At 47.3% G+C, this 26,931-nt stretch overlaps 1 protein-coding gene across 2 annotated transcripts in view; it reads right to left on the bottom strand.

Moving 5' to 3' along the window:
- The window catches only part of LOC116947039 (transient receptor potential cation channel subfamily V member 6-like), a 43,516-nt gene that overhangs the window by 15,361 nt on the left and 1,224 nt on the right, over positions 1-26,931 (bottom strand). Inside the window, exons 2-7 of one of the 2 annotated variants that reach the window (XM_032962415.2) lie at positions 22,956-23,062; positions 20,220-20,341; positions 18,949-19,071; positions 15,101-15,241; positions 13,644-13,742; positions 12,860-13,032 (exon numbers count right to left, since the gene is read on the bottom strand). In XM_032962415.2, the coding sequence (XP_032818306.1) occupies positions 12,860-13,032; positions 13,644-13,742; positions 15,101-15,241; positions 18,949-19,071; positions 20,220-20,341; positions 22,956-23,005 (708 nt within the window). In that variant the 5' untranslated portion in view covers positions 23,006-23,062. The remainder of the gene's footprint in view (positions 1-12,859; positions 13,033-13,643; positions 13,743-15,100; positions 15,242-18,948; positions 19,072-20,219; positions 20,342-22,955; positions 23,063-26,931) is intronic. The other variant, XM_032962416.2, reaches the window with a different exon arrangement.

The following is a 26,931-nucleotide window of genomic DNA, read 5'->3' as shown; positions in this document are numbered from 1 at the left end:
CACAGTATGCACTGCTGTAATCATAGCACTTACCACCACAGTATGCACTGCTGTAATCATAGCAGGTACCACCACAGCAGTATGCACTGCTGTAATAGCAGGTACCACCACAGTCAGTATGCACTGCTGTAATCATAGCAGGTTCCACCACAGTATGCACTGATGTAATCATAGCAGGTACCACCTCAGTTGGTATGCACTGCTGTAGTGACAGTAGATACTGCTATTGAGTTGGTGGATACTACTATATAGAGTTAGAAGATACTAAAACAGTCATTATATACCACTACAGTCAGTCAATACTGCTACAGTCAGTGTATACTACTATACAGTCAGTACATACTACTACAGTGAGTAGCTTCTGGAGTCAGTAGATACTACTATAGAGTGAGTATATACTGCTATAGAGTTAGTAGTTACTACTATAGTCATTGGATACTACTATAGATTCAGCAGATACTACTATACAGTTAGTCGTTACTACTATTGAGTCGGTAGATATTACTGTAGGCCCAGTAAATACTACTACGGTCAGTAGTTACTGCTACAATCAGCAAATACTACTAACACAGTCAGGAGCTACTACTGGCTCAGTAGATACTACTGTACAGTCAGTAGATACAACTACAGTCAAGAGATACTACTTACTCTGTTGTATGTAGGGTGTGTAGGTATAGATACCTACGCGGGGGTAAATATTTTTTTGAGGGGGGGGGGGTGTCCACAATTTTCGGAAACCTTTTAGATTAACTATTTACCCCACACTTTCTATAACTTTTTGGACTTTTACAAGCCTCTTATAATTTTGTTGGTGGTGAAATGGACAAATGGCCCACCGGGCTTTCACAATATCTTAGTATCTGTGTATGTATATGTAAGGTTTTTTAAGAGTAGTTATAAAATATTTTTTTGACCCGGGCAACGCTGGGTACTTACCGCTAGTCTTACCTATAAACGTCATTCTTTGTCTGTCTGTCCGTCTGTCTGTGTGTTTATGTGCTTGCGAGGGATTTGGCTCTCAAACGGTGGGGTTTATGTTAAAAAAAATGTGCCAGGTACCACGCCGTAAGCCCCGAGGTTGGCAAGCGCTATTCCTTTTTCACGTCCGTCACCTTCAAATTAGTTTAATTAGTGATTTAGTGTGATTTATTGTTATTTATTTACTTTCTTTTACCGCCCGGCGCGGGACAAAGCACGCAATTGCCCATGCGCGAAACGCTGACAGGCGTTGCCCCTAGCAACGTGCACACAATCGCAAATAAAAATTCATTCGCGTTAAAAATGCTTAAAAAATACACACGACGCTGAGGCTCATTCTTCACAGTGTTATGTCCCCCCCCCCACCCCAATGTGTGCAGTTACTGCTATAAAGTCAGTAGATATTCATATTATAACGCTTAGATAGCATTATTGCAGCGCAGGTGGGGGGAGCGGCCCAGCCCCCAGCCTGGCAAGGTGCCACTTCCGGCGGCTGGCCAAGGCCGCGGGCTCTGCACGGGTCTAGGCCTCAACACGATAATGTAAAGTACAATTATTATTGCTTCTTTCGCTAAGAACTCACGTTAATTGTTTACTATTATGAAACAAATAAATGAGCAAATATTACAATAATAATGTTTGTGTGCAGACAACTAATATTTCAATATTAGGTTGCTAAATATTTACTTATTTAGGTGTTTTTATTAAGCTGCGCCAGTGTACTGCCAGTCTGTGCTGTAGGCTGCTACCTGCTGATTAATTAAGGTCAGTGCACTGCCACTCTTTTAGCTACACTACTAATTTTGCTTCTTGGGCATTATGTGTGCCAGTCTATAATCTGTTGCCTGCTTCTTTACCTCACTCAGTGTACTGCCAGCCTTTCATGTAGACTGTATCCTGCTTTTTCAGCTGCTGACCGTATTGCCAGCTTATTATGTTGACTGTAGCAATGCTTATGTCATTGGGTCAGCATACTGGCAGTCTATAATCTAGACTGTAGCCTGCTTCTCAACTTACCTGTGCGTACTGCTTATTTCTTCAATGCATTTCTATTGTTTCGATTTCTCATGTCATGCTATTTACTGATATGTAGTACTGCAATGCTGATTACTATGTTATACTGCTAAATACTTTGGTCTTTCTTAGCTACAGCCTATTACATTTTGTCTATCGTTTTGTTACATTGGTGGGAACATCAACCATTTACATTTTGCCGTACCGCACCTTTTCTTTCCACCAAAGCGGAGAGCACACAGGGAGGTTCAATGCCCCAAATATTATTGACGTTGCTGTTCTTACAGTGGGTGAGGAACATTGTGAGAGAGACATTGGTCTTCCATACCAAGAAAATACCATCGCACGATTTCACGAGACAAACAGAGCATACAATGCCCTACAATAACACAGTTTACTGTCACAAGGCCAAGATGGGTACCACGTCAAGATTCCTCCAATTACAAAGCTGCAGGACAAAGACATCCTCACAAAACTGTCTCCTCTAAAAAAACTTCTATTCCTTCGTGATCATGGACAGAGGCGGAAACCACATATTATGGTGCACCAACCTCTTTCACCAGTATGTTGTGGATGAGTATGCCAACATTGAGAGTGAGCGCCTTCTTTACATTTAACTGAATCAAAACCGCCTGCGTGTGAACAGTATGCTCATCTCTGGGACGCCATCAATGCCGACGGATATGCAAATGCTCAGAATGTGGACAGATTAGTTATTTTGCCTTCATCCTTCACAGCAAAACTAAGATACATGCATGAGAAGACTCAGGGTGCCATGACGTACATCAGCCAATATGGCAGAACCCATCTCTTTATCACCTTCACTTGCAATTCTAAATTAAAGGAGATCCAGGTTTACCTTTATCCAAACCAAAAGCCACCAGACAGACATGATGTCTTAGCGAGGGTATTTAAACTCAAAGTTGATGACCTCATTATGCTTATTACGACCAACGAAGGCGGAATCTTTGGATAGACAAGCAGTAACTTGCACACCATTCGATGGCAAAAACGTCGTCTTCCTCATATTCACATTTCGCTTTGGATGGGGGAAACAGTTCATGCAAGTCACATTGACACATTTATCAGTGCTGAGCTACCTGACCCACATCAAGACCCTGCCCTTTTTCTGTGGTCTGCAACCAAATGGTCCATGGCCCATGTGGCCAGTTTTATCCAAATGCGCCATGTATGCAATACCACAGGTGTACCAAGAGATATCCATGAAACTACTTGAAAGACACTCAGTCGGCCCATGAAGGCTATCCTCTGTATCGTCACAGAAATACTGAGCATGGTGGATTTCAAACAACGCTCAGACCTGCCACTAACTCTGAAATTAAGGTTGACAACTGGGTGGATCATTCCCTACTGCCCTCTTCTGTGCAAAATTTTCCAGGCCCACTTTAATGTGAAATTCAGCTATTCTGCAAAAGCCATCAAATATGTTTGCCAATACATCAACAAAGGCTCTGATATGGCTGTCTTTGTCTTTCAAAATAGAGGGGCAAAGTGTGCAGGAGGTTAAACTTTTTTTTCAAGGAAGATACATCAGCAACAATGAGGCCATTTGGAGGATGCTTGGTTTCCCCATCCATGACCATTCCCCCACAATCGTCCATTTGTCAGTTCACCTCCAAAATGGTCAACGCATCTACTTCACCAAAGGAAATGCCCAAAAACAGGCCCTGGCTCCACAAGATACCACCCTGATGGCGTTCTTTGTTTTGTGCCCAAGTGACCCATTTGCTGCCAACCTGTTCTACCATTAAGTTCCCTCCTACTATACATGGACTGCTAAAAAAAATGGAAGCGACGTGCTGCCGACGGTGAATCTGATGCCTTAGGAAGAATCTACACAGTTAATCCCAACAATCAGCAGTGCTACGTTCTCCCAATGCTTCTCCATGTTGCCAAAGGACCCAAATCTTTCCAAAACCTATAAACAGTGGAAGGAGTTTTGATTTAAAGCTTTCGTGACTGCAGTGATTCATATTCTTGGTTCTTTTGGTAAAGTCACGTTGAAGGGAAACAATAACATAAATGACTTTACTGAAAGAACCAAGAATATAGTGGAAGGAGTTGTCTGTCAAACATACAGGGAAGCTTGTAATCTTCGTGCAATTCTTGTAGATGATCACCATCTTCATAAAGCTATGACAGAAGATTCTGTTAGTCAATCCCGTTTCCAACTGACATTGCTCTTCTGCATAAATCTTCAAGTTTGCAGCCCATCTAACCCCATGGGACTCTGGCAAAAATACAAAGAGGGCATGAGTGAAGACACCCTCCACGGAGCTCAATAAGAAAATACAAACCTCACGTCAACTTTTCTGATGTCATCTTCAAACTGGCCTTCATCCTCCTTGAGGGCAAACTGCACTCCATTGGTGGAAAATACCTCACGTCTATGGGACTACCAACACTCTACAGGGACAACCTGCATGCCCTTGCTCAAGAGATCGTACGTGAAATATGCTAGGATGCTTTAGAGCTTATTAAATTTATCGAGGAAAATTAACCAAAGCTGATGGATGCACAAATATAAGCCTACACGAATATCTTGGAAGACACTGAGACTACAAATGGAGTCATTTTTTTCCTTGATGCACCTGCCAGTAATGGGAAGACCTTTGTTTTCAAACTGCTCCTCGCTAATGCTCGCCAGAGAGAGACAATTGCTCTAGCTGTGGCATCATCGGGGATTGCTGTGTAAGTCGATATGTGTGTTTGAGTCCATATAAGTGTGTGTTTAGGTCCATGTGTGTGTGTATAAGTCGATGTGTGTCTGTGTCTTTTTAGCCTGTGCAACGCCAGATGTGTGTATATCTACGTCGATGTGTGTGTGTGTAAGTCCAAGTGTGCGTGTCAGTCACTGTGTGTGTTAGTCGATGTGTGTGCATGGCTCCATGTGAGTGTGTAAGTCACTGTGTGTGTCTATGTGTGTCAGTCGATGTGTGTACACGTCGATGTGTATGTGTGTGTCAGTCCATATGTGTGTGTGTTAGTCGATGTGTGTGTGTGTAAGTCAATGTGTGTGTGTGAGTCGATGTGTGTGTGAGAGTCTACGTGTGTGTGTGTGAGTCGCTGTATGTGTGTACGTCGATTTGTGTGTGTAACTCCATTTGTGTGTATCTAACGTGGATGTTTGGGTGTGTGAGTCCATATGCGTGTGTGTGTAAGTCGATGTATTTGTGTGTGTGGGTCGATGTCTGTGTGTGTGTCTAAGTTGATGTGTGTGTGTCTTTTTCGCCCAGGCAACGCCGGGTACTTCCTGCTAGTCTTATATATAAACTAGCGGGAAGTACCCGGCGTTGCCCACCGGGGAGAGCGCTGCGTACGGCGCATTCGCGCCTCGCTGACCTGCACGCCGCGGCCTCCATCTTGGACGAGATCCATCACGGGGAGCTGGCGGCGGGGGAAGATGGAGCAGCGGGACAGGTGGCGGACGTTGCCGCCACCGATTCCATAACTCCCGCTCAAATTTTTGAAACTCCCACCAAAAGTGTGGGCGCTTCCGCCGGAAAACGAGGACATCATGTGTCTGACGTCACATCCAGCCACGAACGGCTCCAATCAGTGGCTGCCGCGTTAGCTGTGGTGCGACCGCTGCAAGGAGCCACCATTTTGTGCGACGATGGTGGTGTTGTTTGCGCAAAAAATTATAGCGATCGTCTTCCTGCAGGACGCGCGCTGACTATCCACAAGTGCCTGCCTGTCCTTAAAGAGTTTACAGCAGCGGGTGGTGACTGGGCGGCCTTCCAGCGCCGTTTCCTCTCGCACCACGAAATGGCGGGATGGACAGAGACGGAGGCGCTGCGGGCGCTCCCGACCACGTTGGACGACGACGCCCTCGCCGCCCTCATCACCATTCCACAGGAGGAGCGGTCCACGTTGCAACAGGTGTTGCAACACTTGATCGACATCTACGGGCCACCATCGGACGTTCGACACCAGTTCGCCTCACGGAAGAAGGATAAGTCCGAGACTCCCCTCGCCTTCTGCAGCGCGCTGCTCGCCCTGGCGAAGGCCGCTTTCCTCGGATCGGCTTCGAGGGGATCGAGGCGCTGGTTTTAAAGAAACTGCTGGTGCTGGCATGGCACTTGTGGGTGCCAATACACGCCGTCGACGATGGCGACATGTCTTCTCTATGGGCCGCGAGGTGCATTCATGCACACCTCCTTCTCCAACGGGACACTGGCCTTGCGGCCTGTGCCACGCTGACCAAGTCCTCCTGTCCGTCGGAGGAGCATCAGCCCGCCCAGGCCTTTGCATTCACTGGGAGTTGGAGGGCCGACGACCGCCGGCGTCCGCGGGATCTTCGACAGCGGGGACGGCCTTCTCGGTCTATGTGGGCATGTGTCGTCTGGCTGCCGGGCTCCTCGATGTCGCGTCCCTGGGCCATGGTCTCCTGCTCCTTGCTCACCCTCGACTCCACGTCAGACCCAGGCAAGTCGCGGCACGGGGGCATCTGCGACGATAATTTCGGACCTCATTTAAAATATCTTGCCGGAGAAATGTCGTTCTTTACTCCCAATTGAAGTTCCATGTTTTGCCGCTAACGGGGGATCGCTGGGATTAATTGGCCAAATCAGAGCACAAATTTGTATTGGTGACATTAAATTGGCTGGACCAATCTTGGTCTCTTCATCCCTCGCTGTTCCATGCCTGTTGGGTAAGAATTTTCTGGGCAAGATGCCCATCAAGATCTTAATTGACCAGGGATGCATCGAATTGCCCTCGGGTCGGTGTATGGCATTCCTACCATCCCCCACAAGGTTGCGCACAGCATTCACCACCGTTCAGGCATTAGCATCCCGAACGGTGCGCATCCCACCAGGTGCGCAGATGTTAGTTCCCCTTCGCCTTCGGAAACCTCTCGATCCGGGTTCAACGACTAGCGGTGTCCTCATAGGTCCTTCAAACACTGCGGTACGGGGGTTGGAACTGGTCGGTGCGCAGACACTGGTTTCTGGGGATCGTGACCCCTTTATCCAAGTCTTGAATGCTGGGCTACGCACGACCGTTAAACCGCAGGGCACCATGCTCGCTCATGTGGCGCCGGCGCTCCAGACTGATTCGATGGTAGGTCATGTCGGGACCGTGCCTCGGACACAACCGCGCTCCAGCCCCGATGAAAAGTGGTTGGATTTGCTTTGTTCATCGGCTGGCAATTTGTTAAATTCATGGAGGGAAAAATTGCGCGCCCTGCTACATGAATTTTATGATATTTTTACTAAATATAAATTGGATGCACTAAATTGTTGGAACATCACATTGATACGGGCGATGCTGCACCTATCCGCCAGAACCCGTTCCATTTAAGCCCTGCTGAAAAAGAACATGTCAGATTGGCTGTCAGTGGCATGTTATCTGCCGACATCATCTCTCCGTCCACCAGCCCATGGGGAGTCCCCATCATTCTCGTAAAGAAACACGATGGTAGTTTGCGATCTTGCGTGGACTTTCGCAGGCTTAATACATTTCTCAGTGGGCGACACGTACCCCCTCCCCCAAATGGACAAATCCCTTGATGCCTTGGCTGTCGCTTGATGCAGAGTCAAAACTAAAGACTGCCTTCCGCACGATGCAGGGCCTGTTTGAATTTAACAGGTTACCCATGGGTCTCCACTCAGCCCCGGCAACATTCCAGCGTTTGATGAAGCTGGTTCTGCTGGGCTTCAGTGGGACTCGTGCTTGATCTATTTAGATGACGTCATTGTTTTCAGTCGTACTTTCGATGAACACCTGGATTGGCTGAGGCAGTTTTTGTTGAGATGCGTGCGGCCGACCTTAACTTTAAGCCATAGAAATGCCACCTCTTGCGTTAATCTGTGCGCTACCTTGGCCACATCGTTAGCCGGTCGGGTATTGCCACCGACCCCGAAAATAATGATTGCGTCTGCTCATGGCCGACCCGCATGTCGGTGGGGGAGGTCAGAAGCTTTATCGGTTTTGTATCCTATTACTGACGATTTTTTGCGGGGTTTGCTTCCATCGCCAAACCCCTCCATGTGCTGATGGCCAAGGGTGTCAAGTTCCACTGGGGCAAGGAGGAGGAGGATGCATTTAATTCACTGCGAAATGGATTGGTGAATGCCCCACCACTGAGCTACCCAGATTTTTTGTTGCCCTTCATTCTTGACACAGATGCGAGTAATACCGGCATCGGGGGCATTTTGTCGCAAGGCATTGATGGGGTTGAGCGAGTTATTGCTTATGGTAGCCAGGTATTGTCTCCAGTGGAGCAATGGTATTGTGTGACATGTCGCGAACTGTTAGCGATAGTCTTTTTCGTCCAACAATACCGACCTTACTTGTAAACTAGTCCTGAATACCTCCAAAACCAAGGTGCAATGCTTCTCACCAGGACTAAAGCAGGACGTTATTTTTCCACATTTATATTCAAAAACTAATGATGAAATAGAGCAAGTCAAGATCTATAAGTATATTGGGGTCATCCTTGATTAAAAATATGATTTTCAAGAACACATTGATTATATTGGTAAAAAGACAAAAATAAATATTGGTTTTCTGTATCGACACAAACACTGTTTTCCACCTATGTTCCGTTTGGAATTGATAAAAGCTACCATGCCTCTACTTGATTACTGTGACATCGTATATAAGTTAGAATCCAGTACTGTTCTGAAGAAGCTTGACTCAATATATCACTCGGCCTTAAGATTTTCATTGAACTGTCCATATAGGACCCACCATTGCGATCTCTACATTGGGTCAAACTTAACATATCTTAATGATCGATGGCTTATGGATCAGATATTATTTATTTATGATGTACTTACAAAAAAATCCGCAGATTACCTGCTGGAGCTAAGATCTTAGCTCATTTACCAGCTTCGCATTCCTTATTGCCTTTGCTATAGATGCCCCCAGGGTCTGGAATGCTATCGCAAATAAACTCCAGCTTGGACCACTACCTACAAGACCATCACTCAAAACTTCTCTAGAGGAGTTGTACAACCCTAGCTGCCACTGCTATCCAGTGGCCTGAAATCAAATATATAGCTATAGATGACCAATGCGAGAAATTATCATGTATTTTGATTATAGTGTGCTGCTACTATTATTGTTACTCCTGCATTTATGGATTGACTCATGCAGCTAGCGAAGGATGTTAGGTTTAGTAATATATGTTATGTATGTCGCTATTGTTAATTTTCAATCACATTTCTTATGATCACTGTTACATTGTTTTTATAGCATTATTTTAGTAATTTCTAGAAAGGTTTAGTTTAGCCCGAATTTTATATAGTATAGAGTTAGACTAAAATTTTTAATATAAATTGTATTATGATTGTTATTGTGATCACACATCAAAATGGGATTTTTTTGCACATTTTTGTACGCAGCATAAACAAATGGTGCTTTTTCTGGAAGATTTAATTGTTTTTGTAGGGGATGTTTAAATTTGCGTACAGTAAATTTTAAATGTATCTTGTAATGTTATTGTTTTGTTGCGGTTGCACCTGAATCAAGAGCCGAATGGCTCACAGGGTTATTCCAAATAAATGAAACTGAAAACTGTATGGGAGGAATTTCACTGTTCGTTCCGATCACGCCGCCCTTCAATACGCGCTGCGAGTAGACCAGCAATCAGGTCAACTCTCGCGCTGGCTGGAAAGCCTGCAAGACTACGCATCCACTGGCAAATATTGTAAGGGTACCCAGCACTGTAATGTTTTGTGCGCCTGCCAACGGCGAACAGGTGTGCATGCTTCCTAGGATCGGGTCACTGTAGGCAGCCGATTGATGATTTGCCCAAGCACCTCCCTGCGACGGCCAAGACAGGTCCTTGGGTGGGCCCTGAGGGTGTGCTCCCCCAGGATTTGCTGCTCGGTCTGACGCGTGACGATTGGGGTCGCCTCCAAGTGGAGGATGTTTCGCTCCTTAAGTTTCGCCGTCGGGCTAGGAAGCCTGCGGAAGGGGATGACTGCGATGGCCTCGTGGTCTTTGTTTTGCGTGACGACCTTTTAATGTCATGGGATGACAGCCTACGACAATACACGATCGTTGTACCCACCGTGCTGCGGGGTAAAGCCGTCTGGGCCATGCATGAACGTCTCCTGCATCTAGCGGTGCACAAGACACTGGCCACACTCCAATTTAATTTTTATGGGCCCAGAATGGCCAAAGACGTAGCAAATTTGCTGCAGGGCTGCACTCACTGCGCGCAACAGAAGCCGCCTGCCTGGCCAATTTTCCCTCCTCTGCAGTTCATCCAGGTGACTCGTATCAACGAGCTTGTTGCCTTGGATGTCCTTGGTCCCTTTCCGGCCATCCCCGAGGTAACAAGTACCTGCTGATTGGAGTGGAATATTTCACCTGTTGGCCAATGGCATGGCCGCTTCCCAAACAGTCGGCAGCAACCATCGTCGAGGCCTTTGTCCAGGGCTATGTCCTGGACAAGTCTACAGGAAAGCCACCCACACAGATTCCTATCTGAAACCTGATTCCCACCACCATCCGCCCCAGAAGAATTCCCTGGTCAAAACACTACAGCATAGGGCCCACTGCATTTCTGACCAACACCACCTAGCCAGTGAACTGGGAACACGTACACCAGGCCCTCAAGATGAATGGGTACTCGGACCGCATTATTCGCAAAGCTGTTTCTCCAACCATGGAGAAACAATCCCCTGAGAAGCCAATCAAAACCATCACTTTACCATACATAGCAGGTGTTACCAAAAATATTTCCAAAATCTTAAACAAACACAAGATCCAGGTCCGATTCAATACAGTACACAAAATCTATGATCTAATCCCATCTGTGAAGGAGGTCATTCCTGACATGCAATATCCTGGAGTCTACAAACTGAGTTGTACCTGCGCTAACAGTTACATTGGGGAAACGAAACGACATGTCTCGGACCGTGTTCACGAACACAAGGCAGATCTGAAACACGGCAGAACCAATACCTCTGCTATGGCTGACCATTGTTATAATGCTGTGGGCTCGCATGATATTGTTTTTTTCCGAGACCAAGGTACTCTGCAAACCTTCGGGCAACTATCAAAGGTTTGTTCATGAAGCCATCCAGATATATAAACATAGACATAACTTCAACCGAGAAGATGGATACAAATTGAGCAATCATTGGAAGGATGTTATAACCAGGTAAAGCCTTAACTGGTTGTGGTTGTTTCCATCATGCCCGCCGGGTACTAGTAGATTTTTCCGAGTTATTTTCCCCCCGTGTCCCACAACCAGCTTCCCACTTCTAGCCCCACCACGGCAGCTCTCTCGCCTACTTTAGCATTTTTCTTGCTGTGGTTGTTCCACCTGATGAAGATTGCTTGTGTTGCGATCGAAACGTCGTGATTTGCTTTATTTTATTTTATTTCTATCTACGTGACCTTACCGAAAGAACCAAAGAGTAATTTTTAGCCTGTTGATGATCGGCGATGCGGCAATCGACTCATCTCGACGAGCTGTACACGATGCACCACTATGGTGCATACGCGAGCGTTCAGGGTTTCAGCGCAATTATCCTCGCTGTATTATTTCGACATCGCGGAGTAGCACCGATTTCGGATTTATTGGTACCTCAGTCGTAGAGTTAAGTTCACCCCTGGAAAAAAGTGTCCCAGAAATAAAATATTTAATTGCCTCGGCCATTTTGTATTATTTGGTACCCGGTGGTGCCGCCATAAGGATCACATTTGCACGCGATGGGCCACTTTGTTGACCTATTATCATTTGTCGTAGCCAGGTTGCTTCTGAAAAATACCACATAAGGCCCACGGAGGTATTAACTTATCAAATATATCGTTTATTTTTATAGTGATTTGTTTACCTTTCCTATACTTTGCACGCCTGTTGTGTTTTCGTATTGTTGTTATAACGTTCTGACCCGCCCAGACTTTACATATGTGAAAAAAGACCTGTATAGCTCATCGGATTCCACCTCCGGTATAAATTCATATTTTGATTCTGATTAAGAACCACGGTCGCGGGCACCACGCCATGCTGCTACGTTCGAACGCCAGCCACGGACAGCAGAGAAGTCGCCCGAGAGGAAGAGCCTTGAGAGATGGAGCGACAAAATTGGATCAACGTTCAAATGCCAGACGGATTGTCACCTGGCGGGGCCGTGAGGGATGACGATGGCTTGTGGAGGCCTTCATCCAGCAGTGGGTAGAGCATGGATGATGATAGAGTATAGGATAAAATGTGATCTAATGCAGTATGCACGGTCCTGTGATGATGCTATGGAAGGGCGAGAGAGCTAACGTGTGCTAATGGCTGCATCAACCATGGGAGAACCAAGACAACGATCTCCCGTGTAGACTTAACAGACTGTTTGGGGCAAGTGCTGTTAGCAAGCACCTACTTACTCACCAACTCACATGCTCATCCATTCTGTCACCCACTCACCCTCTCACCCAACCACTCACTCAACCACTCACTTATCCACTCACTCACTCTCTCACTCCTTACCCACCCATCCTCTAACCAACTCACCTTCTCGCTCACCCAATCTCTCATTCCCAAATTCATCCCCCCACCGAATTACCCTCTCAATCAATCGCCCACTCAACCACCCCCTCGCTCACTTCGTAGAAGGCTTACCGATATTCCCAGCACAGCAGCCGCCTACAACAGGAGACCGACGATCCTGGGACCCGCACCTCCCGATTCGTATGGTTGGCTACGTACGTCACCAAAAATGTTCAACATTCATACGGTACATACATACAAATCGGGGACGGGTGGGAGCCACGAGGCGCGTAGCGGGGAGACGAGCAGGGGGAGGTGCGCAGGAGGAGAGGAGGAGGGGGGAGAAAGGGGGGGAGGAGGAGGGGGCAAAGGGGGGGAGGAGGAGGAGGGAGGGGTCATCACCGCGTCGTCGCCCAGCGCTACGGCGAGCTTGAGCGGCGTGTAGCCCTCGGAGTTGGCGAGGCTTTCGATCTGGCACCACTCGTCGGGCTGCACCAGCTCGGAGAGCAGGTCGTACATGGAGCGCACCATCTCGGCATCGTGGTGCTGCACCAGCACGTGCAGCACCGAGTTCCCTGCGCACAACGCGGAACGCACCGCGCGCCCAGGGGCTTCGTCTCATGCGCCGTGCCGGCCCCTCATAGGCGCTGCTCGCTAACAGCATGTGCCCCAGAGAGTTTGTAAAGCCTATACGGGGATCTTTGTCTTTGTAACTGCTCGATCTCAGTCCATGGATGTGCTTGTGAGCCTTTGGGCGGCAGGGTGGCGCTCAGGTGGTAATGCTGTACTTGTGCCTCACAGTAGGAAGGTAGCTGGGTTCGATTCCCGTCTCAGGCACCTTTTCCGTGTGGAGATTGTATGCTCTCCCCTCGGGTCTGCATGGGTCTCATCCCATAGCTACAGGTGTACAATGAAAGCGGCATTGGCCAAAAATCCCATTGCTCAGAGTCATTCACTCAATTGTGATCATGCGCGGCATCAACATCGCCACCTACTGCGAAAACTTGGCAGGACCCTCATGAATAAAGAGTCTTGAGACTCCGGGTGACGCTTTCCTCGTTAAGTAAGCGTTGCAGCGATAACGACAATAATAATGATAACAAATTAAAAAAATATTCTGGTCTATACGCATCTGTGTGATGTAGGATGACTGAAGCCGTATTCACGGGCGGTGCACGGCGCTCACCCAACGAGTCTTGCGCTTTTAAGGTGGCGCCGTTCTTGACGAGGAGTCTCACGATCTCCCCGTTGCCCGTGCACACGGCGAACGACAGCACGAACTCTCCTGTCGCCACGCACACCACGGGCGCCCGTTACCAGCGATCGCGTGTGGCGGACGCTGACCTCTCTTGACCTTGCTTGACCTCGGTTGGGTTCACCGCACTCCTACGCTCGTATTAGTGGTGAGGGTGCGGGGGGCGAATCCCACCTTATATGTGTGCCCCCCAGTGCCTTCAAACTAAACCGGGAGTATTACAACTGACACCATGAAAGTCGGAGCGCGGGGGGCTCCCCCAAAGCGCGGGGGCCCGGGGCCGTCGCCCCGATTCGCCGTGTAGCTTTGGGACGGCTCTGACCGTCGTCACGTCGATCCGCTGCTGGATGAACGCCTCCCCCAAAGCCGTCGCCGTATCTCACCCACGTCTGTCTAATTCGACATTTCCGCGGTCTCGGGATGCGACGAGCCGCCTGTCCTCCCAATTGTGGGTTCTCCCCGGGGTTGCTACAACTCCGAAATGCTCTCGGGAAAAAAAAAACGCTAGACGCGGAAAGCCCAGCGTGGGAAAAATCTGCACGTGGACGATGAAGGGCTGCGAAACCGTGGCCAGTTAAAGGCACGCAGCGCTCGTATGTGATCAGTCGGATCGCGTCCGCACGGCAGCGCTCGACAGAACGGCGGGCAAACATTGATGTGATTTTGGCAGTATCCAAAATGATGAAAAAATAAAAATAGGTTTGACCTATTAATATTTTCAAACACCAAATAGATACCTTTTGAAAGGCATCACGTCTGCATTAACCACAATTGTGGCAAACAGCTCAAGAGATCTGAACACGTGGTCATGTCATTTCGAAACCGCAGACTCAAACGGTGGCCACACGAGCGGTTCTTACGAGCTCAGTGTGTCTGGTCAATAACAGGACAATGGAGCAGGCCGGGAAACAGCAAGTTTTTAAAACAATATCCAGAATAGTGTACACAAAGCACTCGGTCTCGGTGCAATTATGCACCAACAAAAAACAATCAATGGTTCCCGAAGGACTACATTGTGATCCCGTTGTCTTAGGTCACAATACAATAAAAATATAGCAAATATGACCGCCTGACAACAGCAATGCGACAGAGATTGACAATCCATGGAGCGGTTTCGTCCTCATAATGAGTCCTATTAAGAACTGATGAGTCATAATAATAATGGTGAAACCAGTCCATCGTCGTCTAATCTCTATATCAGTGACCCAACACAAGAAGACAACAAAGGAGGTTCTTGTGGAACAGCAGATGGTTTTTACATTAGTGCAAAAAATACTGAGTGCCTTTTGTACGTGCAGTGCACATCTTTGTGTGCTGTCCAATCCCTCCCTGCCTTTGGCTGTCGCTCTGCCGCCAGCCTCGACCTCGTAGGCACCGCGGACGCTCACCGTAGTAGCAGCTGCTGCCGTCAGCCGACGTGAAGCAGGAGCCCGTGGCTCGCGGGGAGTGGAGGTCGGCGCCACAGGAGAGGAGCTCGCGCACCATCTGCACGTCCTGGTTCATCACGGCGATGTGCAGCGCCGTCTGGCCTGCGCCGCCACGGTCAGTCACGCACGGTCAGTCACGCAATGGTCAGTCACGCGCAGGGCACGCACAGTCAGTCACGCACGGTCAGTCACGCAATGGTCAGTCACGCGCAGGGCACGCACAGTCAGTCACGCACGATCGTTCACGCGCGCACTGTCGCACCGCACGGCAATCCCGACTCTCACGCTCAGCCCAAGTGAGTTCTCGAGCATGGTTTCTGTTGCTGTTTCACAAATCGACAACATTGAAGTGTCATTGTTTTATCCGGTAAAGTCACGTATGTAGGAATACCATAACATTATATTAAAACAAATCAATCACGACATTTTGACCGCAACACAAGCGATCTTCATCAGGCGCAAGAAACAAGTCACGGAGGTAAATACAACAAGAAGATGAGAGACGAGAATTCAACACACGTAAGGAAAAAATATGTGATGCACAACCAGTCAGGTCAACAACACAGTTAGACACTTAGCTGGCAGACCACGAATTTCAGAAGAGTGATAAATTTCGTGTTCAGCCTCTGGATTGAACATACCAGCATAGACAGAGTGAACACATACGAGGTACAAGTCAGAAATACATATACAGAGACACCAAGAGGCAAGGACGGACAGAGGAGTAAGGTCGGATGAAACAGAAGCCTTAAATAACAAGTGAAGGTGGGGGGGAGGGGCCAGAGAGAAAGGGCGGGGCAGGAGGAAGCACGGGCTGCTACGCAGCAGAGGCGGGGGGACGGGGGGCAGGAGCAAGTAAGGGGCACACCATGTTTAGGACAGAATTGCAAAGGTAACTTCCCCGTAGAAGTGTGTTAATAAAGAATTAAAGCTTTCGTGACTGCATAAATTACTCATTGTTTTTTTCGGTAAAGTCCCGTATGTAGGAATACCATAACATTATATTAAAACAAATCAATCACGACATTTCTACCGCAACACAAGCGATCTTCATCATATTTACCTTCGTGATTTGTTTCTTACGCCTGATGAAGATCGCTTGTGTTGCGGTCGAAACGTCGTGATTGATTTGTTTTAATATGTTATGGTATTCCTACATACGTGACTTTACCGAAAAAAAACAATGAGTAATTTATGCAGTCACGAAAGCTTCAATTCTTTATTAACATTGAAGTGTATTTAAAATATCAATTATTATTTAACTTAATGTACTTTATTATAATAATATTCATTTACACAATTAAAACTATTAGGTTTGCTATTTTAAATGCAGTTTATTTATGTGTTTGATAGTTGAATATGTTAAATACCTGTTGATTTCGCGTGTCCTCGATTATATTATCAAGCGTAACTTATTCATTTTAACAGGTGCAAAAAACGTAACAGTTTTAATTCTTAAAAATTATTTATTGTTGCCGATAATTGAGGATATATAAAACTAGTTCATAAAGCCTGTCTTGGCCAGGCCAAAGTTTTCAATAAATATAATAATTAAACGGATATTAGATTTTTGATTTGCGATCAGACACTAACAACTACTCAAACAATTTGTATTTGTCCACAAAACTAAAATTGTTGACATGATTCAGCTTCTTATATTTAAAGACGTATCCATCGGGAACCACTCCACTTAAATATTCCGTTATTTTTTGTATTATAAAAGAACACAAATATAATACTCTGAGGAGAAGCTCTACTATCTTTTACCATTTTCAAATTTGAACAACACAAAATGCGTATTTTTTCGTTCAAACCCGCTTGAATCCTACATATAAAAAATCAATTAAAGAGAGAACAATGGTTCTCACTTAAAGCTTTCGTGATTGTAGGAATTCATATTCGTTGGGTCTTTCGGTAAAGCCACATAGATAGAAAAAAATACAAAAATCAAAATCACGACGTTTCGATCGCAACCAAAGCAATCGTCTTCAGGTGAAAAAGAGGGAAATCTGTTGAGGTAGGCTGTTTATAAAGGTTTAAAGATGGGCGGGGCAGCTAATGTGAGCGAATAGGAGAGAGCGAGTAGGAGAGAGAAATTTGCTTGTAAATGTAAGCTCGGCGAGGGCCAAGCTCGGCTAGGGCCCGGTAATTTGAGAAGTGATAGCAGCAGATGTGAGTGTAAAGGTGATCAGTATTACCTTAGTGTCGCGGCATCTCTTCAGAAAAGTGAGTGACTCGATCAGATGAGCCTTCTTGTCTCGAAGTTTGTTGAAAGATCTTAGAGGCGGTTACAGTAACCGCCTCTAAGGGTAGGGTTTCCAAACAACTATTAGATCTTTCAACAAACTCCGAGACAAGAAGGCTCATCTGATCGAGTCACTCACTTTTCTGAAGAGATGCCACGACACTAAGGTAATACTGATCGTTTTTACACTCACATCTGCTGCTATCACTTCTCAAATTTCCGGGCCCTAGCCGAGCTTGGCCCATGCCGAGCTTACATTTACAAGCAGGGGATCAAATACTTTTTTTTCCCTCACTGTAAATCTTGACTTACAGCTTTCTAAACTGCAGGAAGTTATGTTCATTGGGTCTTTCGGTAAAGCCACGTAGATAGAAAAAATAACAAATGTCTAAATCACGACGTTTCGATCGCAACACAAGCAATCGTCTTCAGGTAAAAAAAGGGAAATCTGCTGAGGCAGGCAGTTTATAAATGTTTAGAGATGGGCGGGGCAGCAAATTATGTTGCCGATTATTGACAAAAAACAAATAAAACATTACAACACATATCATGCCTTACTCCCCCAATTTTACTGCAAACGTGCAACCGACATCGCATCATCATGAGACGAAGAGAGTCCGTTCGGAACCCTCGTAGAGTGGCCCGTGGAATTGGATATCACAGAGCTACCTCCCTAATCATAACTTCGTGATAATTGTGTAATGCGCCATTATTAAATGCCGGGCCTAGTTTCATTGAGCACGTGGTGAAGCCTGAGATGGCCTCATTGAATTGAGCACGTGGTTAAGCCTCAGTCAGGCCTAGTTTAATTGAGCACGTGGTTAAGCCTAAGTCAGGCCTAGTTGAATCGAGCACGTGGTTAAGCCTGAAACTGGCCTGGTAATGCATGATGCTGTCAAGTGTTAAACTGTTCATTACATTTAAATGCTTAGCAAATATAGCGATTGATTGACTGATTGATGGAATGGTAACCACCCGTGTGTACTTGGCGAGGATCACGGCCAGAACAAGGAGACACAGTGGGCACGGGTTACGACGTTATGACCCCAGGTCCACACAACATGCTCGTCAATGATACTACGTGGCCTTAAAATGAAAACGAACATCGTGGTAGGTGACTTTTTTGGGCAATGGCCCTTTCTTCAACGCAAATAGAGAGGTCACAGTGGCAGAGTGGCTTCTCTCTGTGTTGAGGTTTTTGTTATTTGTTCTTGTGCACCACGGCCAATGCAGTATCACCAAATACTCTGATTCACACAACACGGGGGCAGAACTTCCGCGCCTGGCCTGCCACCCAGAGTAACGTTTGTCCCTTGACTTGAATGCGGCTTCGGTCATCCTACGGTGAAAATAAGTCAAACTCTTCACATTCAGGGAATGGTCAACTGAAGCAGATAACGCAGAGCTACCTCTGAGATCCCTTTGAGTGACCTCTGCTCTGCAGTGCAGGGGGCTGCACTGCCTCACCCACTTCCCGCACGCTTGCATGAAGTCGCCTCGTGGCATTCCCGGCGGCGCGCGTGCTACGAGTCCCGACATCGCGTGTCCGATGCAACCATGCTACCTTGGTACATGTCAGAGGTGATGGGCTGGTTCAGCAGTGGTGGAATCCTGTGGATGAGCATCATCGCCGCATCCTGGCTGTCGCAGAGGAGCGCCATGTGCAGGGCGGTCTCTCCCAGCTCCCCTGAACGTGCGCACGCACCGTCACAACTCCGCCCAAAATTCAACTGCTTTTCTCTTCCACGTCATCTCCACCCCGCAATGTTTTTTCCTGCCCTGGTGCAGCAGTCAGCGAAGTGGACTGGCAAAACCAGAGGTGGACGGGATTGATTCTATCTCCAGGCACTCCACTTAAATCCCCCTGCCGCTGTCCACCCGGCGATTGATTTCTGATCAGGTTCTACGCCCCCTCCCGTCCTGTCCCTTAACCGACCCGCACTGACCAGCGTGCCAAAGGCCTTTCATCCAGCAGTGGATCGGCATAGAGCTGCGAATGGTGTTGCCGTTCTAAAAACCGTTAAACTATTTTTTGTACTTTACGAGGTAAGGCGCACTGAGCTATATAGCTCTGTTTCAGAAGCGACCTGGCCACAAATGCAGTTTCTAAATGTGGAGGGAATAACCAGAGAACCTGGAGAAAAATCCATGTGACCACGGGGAGAGAAAACACGCAAACTCCAAATAGACAGCAGGCGTCATCATAGTCGGGATCGAACCCACGACCTCCTGTATACCAGGCGAGGTTGTTAACATCTGGCCACCGTGGCGTCACATTTTGCCTGCGTTGTGGACGTGGGTCGACCAGGCGGTGTGGGAGTCCCTTCCCGTGGCACAGTGTTGTGTTCCTGGCCACGCTGTTGTGCTCATCACAGCTGTGACCTTGGGCCCTCGCGGAACGTACACGTATTTTTGCTGCTGTGTTATTGAACAAACACCAGCCTTGTTTATTGTTGTAACAAACTGGCCCAACCCCTCGGATCCTGGAGGCTTTACGTGTGTATGTGGAGTATGTTCAACTTCGTTGCTAATCGGTGTGGATAGCTAAGCAGGCTTTGAGCCTGGATAGTGCCAGAATGGGTCAAAACCCATGACAGAATGCCATTGGTAGCTGCAATGCTGTGCTGCATTAAGGGCAGCACAGCAACATCTACTGTTGTGCAGTACTTCCATGTCCGATATCTATGCTATTCCCTGACACGCACTGACCGGCGTGGCGAAGGAACATAAAATAACCTCCACAGCTCACGCAGCGTGCGAAGGGCCCATCATCCAGCAGTGGATTGACAAGCGGGTCGAAGTAGGCACGCGAAAGGAATGTGGCCCTGCACTTACCTCTGGCCAAGGGGTTCACCTTCTCGGTGACCAGCAGCCTCTCGATGGCTTTCACGTCGTTGTGCCGAGCCGCCTCCAGCAGCTCATTGTCCTTCGGTCTGCAAAGCGCATTCATGTTGGGTCTCCAACGGGAAGGGTTTTACAGAAAATCACACCTTCAGTCTTTTCCAACAAATTCATCCCAACTCGTGCTCTTGGCATCACGAGAGGAAGAATCCATTCGGATTGGCGACAGAACGATGAGACCCTCCGAGAGCCAGGGAGTGGCCCACGGAAGCGAACATCACGGAGCTACCTCCGAGATCCCTTCAGTGTTGATCTCTATTCCACACACCCAGTGGCAGCACTTCGTCACCTACATTCTCGGAGGTGGAATATAGCTGAATGAGGTGCAGATCCGAATTTAATGTGGGTGTTTTTTTTCACTGGTGGCGTAGACCTGGATTCAAACTCAGGGGGCCCCGCAGTGCCGGCCACCCGGCCAACTCTCAAAAAGTCCACTTTCAAAAGAAACGAAAACCTCTAGAGGGAGCATGACCATTCCTCATCGCTAATGCCGGTGGTATATGATGAGTTGTTGCTGCTGCTGTATTAAACTGGGTTCTGAAGTTTAGTGAATTGACGATTGCGCAGAAAAAACAGATCACTTAAAATTTGGTTCTGCACTAAACGTGGCTTAATGCTCAGCCGTCACGCGAGAAGCATTGCTCTCACGTGGCAAGCTGAGCAGCAAAGTGCCGCCCCCTGATATGTGGACCATTTTAAGGGATCTCAGAAGGAGTTCTAGAAACTACAATTCTGTGGGGCACTCTAACACGAAGGCTTGCATTGCCTTCGCGCCACGGTGGCGAGAGGGCGCCACGGTGGCAAGATATTAACTACCTCGCCTGGTATGTAGGAGGTCGTGGGTTCTGATCCTGACCCTGACGATGCCTGTATATATGGAGTCTGAATCTTCTCGTGGTTGCGTAGATTTTCTCCAGGTCCTCTAGTTTTTCCCTGCAGATTTAGAAACACGTGTTGAGAGTATTTGGCCGCTAAACATTTCCACACAATAAGCCACTTTGTTGAGCCATCATTTGTGATAGCCAGGTCGCTTCTGAAAAAGACCTATATAGCTCAGTGGGCCTTACCTGGTAAAATAAAAAAAATAGTTTAGTTTAACAGTTTAGTTCAGCTCTGCAAGGGATCCCAATGGACACCCCTCATGACACTGACAGCACAATTTGGTTAAGCTTCATGTTGCAGTATGTCATCCAACGGTATGTACATATGTTGAACTTCTTTTGCACCGTACCTAGCCAACCGTGTTAATTGGAGGTGGCTGTGCTGCACGCGGCTGCCTGTATTCAGCACTGTGTTGGCGGCGGCGTTTGGCGGTTCACGCGCACTCGTGAGGCTCCCTCCCTACTCGTGGGCATCTCCTGGCTTGCCAAGATACGACAACAGTACAGCAGGTGGATTAATTTATAATTTGCACGGGGATGTTGCACTCATGGGTTCCTCTCATGTGTATATATGTTCGTTAATTGCATTGGTCAAACATGACAATATAGAACCACATAGCTTGGCCAATTGTTGGCACTGGTCCTGACAGCCTTCTTACCAACTAACAATAGCTATCCATTGTAATTCTTTGACTACATTAACCCACCTCTGGTCTTCGCACCTGATAGGCTCACAGTGATAACGACATCACCTTTACCCCCCTCTGTCTGAGACCGAGAGAGGAGGAATTCTGCAAAATCTGGCTGTCGCCTGATGATGCTGGTTGTTGTAATTACCGGCGAAACATCACGGTACTCGAATTGTAAATGTTGTGGGTTTACTCTCCAACACACCGATGTGCTGTACTACTATACGCAGTGCGCACAGTTAACCGATGGCAACTGAGGGCAAACAGGTGTGCGTGTGCAACATGAGGTTTGCACGGATAAACCGCCAGTTGTTAAGGGGCGAAGCAGGTGCAAACGGGGTCGACCGGTTGTGCACGTTGAGACCGGAGGTGTTGCCAGGGAGACGGGAGATAAGGGTTGATTGATGGGCCAACAGGCGCAGGCCTGGTGAGAGCTTAAAGAGACACACGAGAGGTCTCAGATAATTAGCAGAGGGATATAAGGGTGTGTGCGTGAGTGGAGAGGGAGTTGTTGCCGAGGACGAAGAGTGAAGACATCTCGCCGCTGCCGGTCCAGCCGTCAATGGGACTTCAACCCTCACGCCGTCACCGGGCGGGTGTTGACTCATCCTCCCGCCCGGGACAGATGGGTGAGCGGGTCTGAGGGAGAGTAGGTGAATGCAGCAGTGGAGATGTATAGTTGCTGTGTGCGGAGACGCTGTGTGCGAAGACGCTGTGTGCAGAGACGCTGTGTGCGAGGATGCTGTGTGCGGAGTCGCTGAGAGCAGAGCTGCTGAGTACAGGATAAGTGAGAGAAGTTAAACATAAATGACCATATAGATAGTTATAGGAGTGCCTACAACTGGTGCAAGAATAGGTGAATACATTGTAAGCAGGTGACTTGTTACAACGTGTTGGTGTGAGTAATTTTTTAAGACACTACACTAGTAACGACTTGGAATGTTTTGTTAACACGACAAACCTTACTAATTGTCCGTATCGAGCGGTGGCGGGTTGAACGACACATCTACATCTCGCTCTCTTTGTCTCCCGTCTGCGAGTGAACGGGAACTGTGCATCGTGTCCCCTGATGGTGGCTTCTGTGGGCCTCGTGGCCTTACCGCGATGTCATGTTGATGATGCTGTCTGTGCGGCCGCGCATTGGGATCATTGCGGTAAATCTTTGCTGCTTGCCGACGCGTATCCCCTGCACAGAACGTCTGGAACGCTGCGAAGCGGAGGGGAAGGGGAAGCTGTAAATAGCCAAACTCCACAGTCGTCCTTGCAATCGTCACCCGCCCTCCCGCCTCCCATCGTCTTCGTAGATCACCGTGTGGCCCTTCACACGGGCGCGTAGCAGCCGGGATTTCGAGAACCTGGGGTCCGTTACGAATCCGGCCACAGGTGGCTCAGCGGCGCAGAGCGAGCAGCTCGCAGTAGCAAGGTTTGCGAGTTCAAATCCTGCTTGAGGGAGGGTTGACTCAACCCATCGTCCCTTTGTGTGGAAGTCAGATGCGTTTCTGCGGCCGTCTGGAACGCTCTTCCTTCCGATATTAGGAAGCCACTGGAGCTGTGCACTTTTAAATTGTCTATATTGAAAGCTTGTTTCTTTAGAACTGCTTTTGTCTTTAGTTTGTTGTCCTTTCCCCGCACCTCCGATTAGCATGGTTGGCTACGCACAGTGTGAAAGAAGTTCACCATACATACATTACCATAACGTCCAACTTACCATAATGACAACATGCATGCATAGAACAGTGGTTGTCTTATGGCTAGACTCGCCGCCACCATAGGAACGTGGTATTTCCGCCACTGACTCAGGGCTGTAATCAGGAGGTACGCACCACCTCGGTGGTTATTTGAGCAGGAAATCAGTCTGACTTTGCAGTCGTAGATCTCTGTGTCGTGACTTCAAGCTGCTAGCAAAATCGGGATATATATTTGGGAAAAGTTAACAGAGTGTTAAATATAAAAACAGTTCCATTCCCATGAGCCGTGGTCTATCCACGAGGCGCCATGGCGGTGAGATGTTAACTACCTCGCCTGGTATACAAAAAAGCTGCAGTATGTACACAACTGAGCTGCCCGAGTCTTAACAAGATCCTTGCATTGCATGAACATTACTCCTGTCTTATCATCCCTGCCGACATCAAAAATCAACATCTCATACCGGACCCTACCGTCGAACCTCCTGGTTTCAACCATCCACGCCGCCGATGGTCGACCATCGACCGAATCAGGACCGGTCCATGAGGCCGATGCGGGCCACCCGATACCACAAATGACGCCGCCAGATTCGGCGGCCTGCGATTGGAGTGGCCACGAATCCCAAACCGTCGACCGCATCGTGAACACTCCGCTGCTGCTACTGCTGTTTTCACTCCTTTAAAAGAGTGAATAGACGAAATCCACTCTTGCTTCTGGATAACAAAACATAAAATTGTATCTTTATTCTGCTGCTATTAATCCATACGAAAGAATAAGAGGATCATTCCTGCACTGGCTCCCAGTGCAGGAATGACATTTTAGGTCCTGCTACTAACCCACAAGGCTGTGAATGGTCTGGCACCTGCCTACCTCAACACCCTGAATATCTCCCTACATCCTTTCCCACAAGTTGTGCTTCCTAGAAGGTGGATTACACTGTGTAACCATAAAATAATTTGTTCCTGGGTAGGAAGTATTATTTCCTAATTGCTTATGCATCAAAAGTACAGAAAATGGCTATTATTCCCCACAAACTTTGCTTTTGTGATCAGTACATTGATATTTTGAAATGTACCTATTTTCCAGAACATTCCAGTTGGATTCAGTGCTGAGTAAACTTGGAATAACTTCAATAACATTCTAGAACTTTCCTGTTTAGTCCCAGCTGCCGAAGTGGATACATATCTGCATTTTTCTGAGATGGCATCAAGAGGCTGCAAGCATCCGGCAGACACATTTTGCTATGTCTGCGGCCAATTTATCAAGACAAGAGTGAAAAAGTACTCTGTGGAAGCATCTGCTAAGATGTGTGAGGCCTACAAGGCATATGTCGGCATACCTGTTGGGGATCAAGACAAACTCTGGGCACCTCATTTCACCTGCGAGCAATTAAAAAAAACTCTGGAAGGTAAGATGGACAATAGTTGTTTGGAATTTTATGCTATAAAATTTGTAAAAAAAAAATAATTGTAAAAGTTTAAATTTTCAAATGTTTTACAATTTTCAATGTTATTGAAAAAATATATCACTTATGAAAAATGTTGCGAGAATCTCTTAAACATTAGTCATGGGTGAAATAAATGTATTTTTGTAGTATGGTACAGAGGGGAAAAGAGCCATGAAGTTCGCTATCCCAAGAATTTGGCGAGAACCCACTGACAACTCAAGCAACTGCTACTTCTGCATGGTGGACCCTTGCAAACGTCGGACTGGCAAGAATGCACCTGCTATCAAGTATTCGGACCTTCCTTCATCTGTCACCCCAGTGCCACACTGCCATGAGCTCCCCGTACTCACTCCTCCGGAGAGAGAGCAGGCTTCTTTAGAAGAGAGCAGCAAGTCAGAGACTGAGGAAGACGTAGATCCAGATGACAATTTCAGAAGTGTAGCTGAGGAGAGAAACCCATACTACTCCAACCAAAAAAACCTCAACGACTTGATCAGAGATCTTGGTCTCACTAAGTCCAATGCCGTGCTTTTGACATCTAGGCTCAAGCAGTGGAACTTGTTGGATGAAAGTGTGCAAGTCACAGATCAGAGGAAGTGTCACCAACCTTTTTGCAGCTTCTTCACCTGTCAAGATGGGCTCTGCTTCTGCCACAATGTGACCAGTCTGTTCGAGGCAATCGGAATCGCCTGTAACCAGAATGAGTGGCGCCTCTTCATTGACAGCTCATCCAGGAGCCTCAAAGCCGTGCTGCTCCATAATGGTAACAAGTACCGTCTCTTCTCCTGGCTCACTCGGTGCACCTCAAAGAGGATTACAACAGCATCAAGACCTTGCTGGACGCCTTGAAGTATGATGAGTACGGCTGGGAGGTCATCGGATACTTCAAAATGGTGGCATTCCTGATGGGTCTCCAAGGCGGTTTTACCAAGTTTCCCTGCTCTCTTTGCCTTTGGGACAGCAAGGACACCAAGGCGCATTACCACAGACGGGACTGGTCACAGCGGACCGAGTTCTCTGTGGGGAGGAACAACGTCAAGTGGAAGCCACTGGTGGACTCCCGGAAGGTGCTGATGCCATCACTGCACATCAAATTGGGCCTTATGAAACAATTTGTCAGAGCTGTAGATAAGGAGTCGGCAGCCTTCAAGTACCTTCAAGACTTCTTACCTAAGCTGTCTGAGGCAAAGGTCAAAGCCGGTGTCTTCGTCGGACCACAGATAAAGAAGATCCTGGAGTGCAATGAATTCCCCAAAAAGCTCACTCAGAAGGAGAAAGTGACTGGGAACAGCTTTTTCGCAGTGGTTCGTGGCTTCCTAGGCAATCACAAGGTCGAAAACGATGTGGAGCTGGTTGAGACTGTTGAAAAACTACGGCACATTGGGCTGTAGGATGTTCCTCAAAGTCCATATCCTTGATGCTCATCTTGATAAATTCAAGGAGAACATGAGAGCGTACTCGGAGGAGCAAGGCGGGCGCTTCCACCGGGATATACTGGACTTTGAACGCCGCTATCAAGGACAGTATAACAAGAACATTATGGGAGACTACATTTGGGGGCTGATTCGTGAAAGTGATTTACAGTATAATCGTAAATCTCTAAAAACTACTTACAGTACTTGTAAATCTTTTGTAGTCATTGTTGTATTACTTTAGTATAATTACATGTTAATTTAGATTCATATGTTGTTTTTTTTCTCACTTTATGTGAACGAAAAGATACAAATTCGCTCGTTTTCTCATTGAAAATAGGTAAATTTCAAAAAATCACTGTCCTGGTCACAAAAGCAAAGTTTGTGGGGAATAATAGCCATTTTCTCTACTCTTTAGGCATAAGCAATTACGAAATAACACTACCCAGGAACAAAAATTGTGTTACATAGTGGTACTTGCCATCCCAATCTCCAAGAGGCATACTACACTCACGAGGGAACCGTGGTACA

This window comes from Petromyzon marinus, chromosome 28 (genome assembly GCF_048934315.1).
Source record: "Petromyzon marinus isolate PM22_M1 ecotype Great Lakes invasive population chromosome 28, UKy_Petmar_22M1.pri1.0, whole genome shotgun sequence".
NCBI classification, from domain to species: Eukaryota; Metazoa; Chordata; class Hyperoartia; order Petromyzontiformes; family Petromyzontidae; genus Petromyzon; species Petromyzon marinus.
This window is presented reverse-complemented; position numbering and strand designations above follow the sequence as displayed.